This window comes from Vitis riparia, chromosome 10, assembly GCF_004353265.1.
Source record: "Vitis riparia cultivar Riparia Gloire de Montpellier isolate 1030 chromosome 10, EGFV_Vit.rip_1.0, whole genome shotgun sequence".
NCBI lineage: Eukaryota > Viridiplantae > Streptophyta > Magnoliopsida > Vitales > Vitaceae > Vitis > Vitis riparia.
The window spans coordinates 10,156,284-10,160,254 of NC_048440.1; the positions used below are offsets into that span (position 1 = coordinate 10,156,284).

At 38.5% G+C, this 3,971-nt stretch overlaps 1 protein-coding gene across 1 annotated transcript; it reads right to left on the minus strand.

Annotated features, from left to right (window-relative positions):
• Positions 1-338: 338 nt before the first annotated feature.
• LOC117923368 (wall-associated receptor kinase 5-like) lies at positions 339-3,274 on the minus strand. The gene is made up of 3 exons (XM_034841624.1): positions 2,394-3,274; positions 1,803-1,982; positions 339-1,723 (listed from the first exon to the last, which is right to left on the minus strand). The coding sequence occupies exons 1-3, from the start codon at positions 3,271-3,273 to the stop codon at positions 528-530; spliced, it is 2,256 nt and encodes a 751-aa protein (XP_034697515.1). The 5' UTR covers position 3,274; the 3' UTR covers positions 339-527.
• Between the last annotated feature and the right edge of the window lie 697 nt (positions 3,275-3,971).

The following is a 3,971-nucleotide window of genomic DNA, read 5'->3' on the forward strand; positions in this document are numbered from 1 at the left end:
CTCATGGCACAGCCCTTAATTAAGGGCCCTTTTTGCAAGATGGGTGTGGGTGGACCGTTTGGTTTCCAAAAATTGCTCGGCCCAACCGGTGGTTCAACGGTTCAACCATCGGCTTAAGCGGTTCACCACCACCCCAATTGATAACCGGCCTAAAAGGGGGAACTGGAAAGGTCACGATGGGGAAAACACTGTATTAAATTTATATAAAAACTATAAATACAAGGAATTTGAACATATATTTACTAAATCAAATATAACCCAAAATTATTTTTACACAATATCATAGGCAGCTTAGATTGAAGATTGAATTGATGGGTTTGGCAAATGAACTTCGTGTGTATATAAAGGTTGACCTTGATTGACTGTCAACCAGCCTCAACCCCGGTTGGACCCTGATAATATGTATACCATACTTGAAACAAAGTAAAACAAAGTTCTGAGTCATTCATTACATCATTATTCCAGAAGTCCATAGCATAAATAAACCTCATGTTTAACCGAAACTTCAAACTGGCATACTGTATTCCTTAGGAGAGCAAGACCTCATGGTCTTTGACTATTTCTTCTGTAACTACACCAAATGTGTACGAATGGGATGTTTCAGCTTGTTTGCTGTAGTCCTCGCATGTATGCTGCTGCAACGAAGGCTCTTCAATCCTTGTCTTCTGAGAAGGCAATTGCTCCTGAAATCTGCCCAATTGTTGGAGGTCTATATCAACTTGTTTCATGGTTGGCCTTTTTTTCCCATTCAGCTTTAGGCATCTCTTAGTAAGCTTAGCAACGGCGAAAATCTCCTCCTTCTGTCCTTCATTCACAACTTGGTTATCTAGAATTTCAAACAGACGATTTTGTTTCATTGCTGATCTAAAATGATTTGCTAGACCTTGTTCAGATCTATCTGAGGAAATGGCTTGCTCTCCTGTCAGAAGTTCAGCAAGGACTACGCCGAAGGCATACACATCACTTTTATCTGTAAATTGACCTGAATGAAAATAATCAGGATCCAAGTAACCAAATGTCCCTTGTACTAATGCAGTTAAGTGAGTTTTGTCAAGGGGTATTGACCTTGAAAGTCCAAAGTCAGAAACTACTGCCCGAAGGTTTTCATCCAACAATATGTTCCTAGACTTGATATCCCTGTGACAGATGGCTATAGAAGCATATGAGTGCAAATATGCCAGGGCTCCGGCGATTTCAGTCCCAATTCGCAGCCTGTTTTTCCAAGATAATGTAGATGCATGGCCCTCATCATGAAGATGGTGGAAGAGGGTGCCATTGGAGACGTATTCATAAACCAGCAAAGGTACTTCAGTCTCCAGACAACAACCTAGCAATCTTACTATGTGCCTATGGTTGATCTGTGAAAGAATGAAAACTTCGTTAACGAACTGGTCCAATTGCTTTTCATCAATGGTATTGGATTTCTTAATGGCTACAATGCTTCCATCCGATAACATCCCTTTGTATACTGTGCCAAGGCCTCCCTTACCAATGACTCGACTCGAATTGAAGCCATCTGTTGCTCTCTCCAACTCTTCTACTGAATAGAGTTTTGTTTTTTCGACACTTTCTTTGCTTGAAGAAATTTGCTGTTGCAATAGCAGACCACCATTCTTCTTGAAGAACTTCTGTTTTATTTTCTTTTTCTCTCTTTCCTTAAGTCCTCGGTATAACCTTAAGCCTGTAGCAATTAGGATCAAGGAAACAACAGAAATCCCCGCACCTGCAGCAGACACAAAAATAAGTAGTGCAGAGAAGGGGATTAGAGTGCTAGGTGTTAAGAGAATGGTAAAGTTCCATACCTATAGAAATTACCAGTGCTAGCAAATGTTTATGCTTGCCACGTATGCACCCAGTTCCTTGTTTCTTTCCATCTCCATGGTAACCAGTTGGACAAGTGCATGAGTAACTGCCAGGGACGTTAGTGCAAAGAGCTATCTCGTGGCAAAAAAATTTGTTTGGGTCCTCGCACTCATTAATATCTTTTGAAAACATAAATGAAAAGAAATATATTAGTAATTTAGAAGCTAAAATAAGACAACCAAAGTAGTGAAGCTAAACTTTGCAATTAGAAATTCTAAACCTTCATTTTCGCTGAGGTTGCTTACTCTTAAATTTCATTACGAAACATATCATTCTATAATAACTTATGTAGAAAACTGATCAGAGGATAATTTCTTAATTCCTTCTTTGCATAGAACAAAAGCTGATATTTCCATGAATCAAAAATTATCAATTGATTTTTCTTATGTATCGCTGGAGCAAAGATTCAGAAGAAAAAGAAAATATATATATATATATATATATATATCACATGGACGTGGCAAGAAAGTAAGTACAAAAAAGAAAAAGAAAAAGAAAAAAAAAAACCTGAAAAGGAGAAGAAACTGTACCTTGGCACCCATTTGCAAGGTAGGCATTCCCTTGGTAGCCTTCAGAGCAGTTACACTTATACCCCTGGCCCTCGGTGGAGTTTACGCAGTAAGTATTCCGGCCACAGGCATAGTTTTTTCTTCTGATAGCTTCAGGGCAAGAGACGTTCCCAACTGACCAGTCAAGTATTGCTGGGACAAAATACAAATTCCTGTCAAATTTACTAGAGACGTTAAAATTTTTACTTATGGAGAAGTTCCTCTCCGTAATGAAAGCAAGGCTACATGGTTCATAGTTCCAGGCTGGTGTGAGCATGTTGATGCTGCGAATCCGCAGATAAAACCATGTAATATCCGTTTGGAGATCAGTCCTGCAGCAACCAATTCCAGTGCAAGCAGAAGAAGAAAAACCAGCAGTGATGTTGCTGTTGTTTGGACAAAGCGATGCACACCCAGTTGCATATGTTGAACTGTTGTGCTCTGTGATATAAGCAAATATGTCACACCCAATGGCTATGAACTTGTTCTGAGTGTGGGAGTAGCTGAAATGATGAATTCTATTATATGGTACAAATGACGAATCAGTCTTCCCTGATTGGTTGTTAAAACAGCTCCGTTGAGCAATATCGTTGATGCGCAGAGAGTCGTCTGATATCTGCAAAAGTTGAACGTCTTGGAGGAGAAGAGGACGAGGGGGATTAAAAGACATGTTGCATGTAATCTCGAAATGTCTATCAAGGTAACAGCCTTTCCCCATACCAAATGGATATGGAATGGCAACATTCCCACATTTCTCTGGGCAGCCAGGCTTCGTCAGAGATGCCTCTGCTTCCTGTGATATGGATACTAAGAAGATTGTGATGAGATGAACCGAGACTAGCACTTGCAGAACCATCCTCATGTCTGTTATTTTGGAAATTAATATCCTGGATTGCAGAGTTCTATTAATCAGGAGCCTCGGATGTGTCAAAACAGGGAGTTGGATCCAACTAGCAAGGGAATCTCTTTATTAAAGAAGAATGTGGGGCTGTGAAAAAGCTGACCAGTCACTAAGGGACATTTTGGAAGTCAATTACTAAAATAAAAACCACTCAACTTCAGATATATTTAGTTCACCAACCTTGGTTTGTGAAATTCAGAAGAATCCTGAACAAAGAAAGAAAAGGAAAGTCTAGGATTTTTTTTATTAAAATCACTTAATAATACAACACAAATAAAGTTTAAATAGGTTTACAATAAAAATAAACTAAAAGAAAAGAAAACGACACCTTTATTCCTAAAAAGAAAGAATAGTTGTAAAATAGGAAATAAATAAAACTCTGACAAATAAATATCTCTACCATCCCTCTACAAGCTCTTGATGTGATTGTAAGAAATATCAAAAGTTTGACAACCAAAAATCGAAAATGCAAAAGTGGGTGTGACGTGGTAAACAAGTTTGCAATTTGTAGGGAAAAATGAACAAAAGACAAAGTAAGAGTATTATACTAAAGGTGATGACGGGTGAAAATCATTCTCAATATGCTTGGTCTTTTTATAAATGACGGAGTTGTATGCAATTTGAATAACACTCTTCTTGTCATAATACATAGGAGTGAG

Excerpts from the sequence above, each read along its gene's own strand:
- LOC117923368 (XM_034841624.1), bottom strand. The coding sequence starts at position 3,273 with ATGAGGATGGTTCTGCAAGTGCTAGTCTCGGTTCATCTCATCACAATC. Across the intron at positions 1,983-2,393 it reads CCTTGCAAATGGGTGCCAAG|ATATTAATGAGTGCGAGGAC; the intron begins GTACAGTTTCTT and ends TGTTTTCAAAAG. Across the intron at positions 1,724-1,802 it reads AGCACTGGTAATTTCTATAG|GTGCGGGGATTTCTGTTGTT; the intron begins GTATGGAACTTT and ends TGTCTGCTGCAG.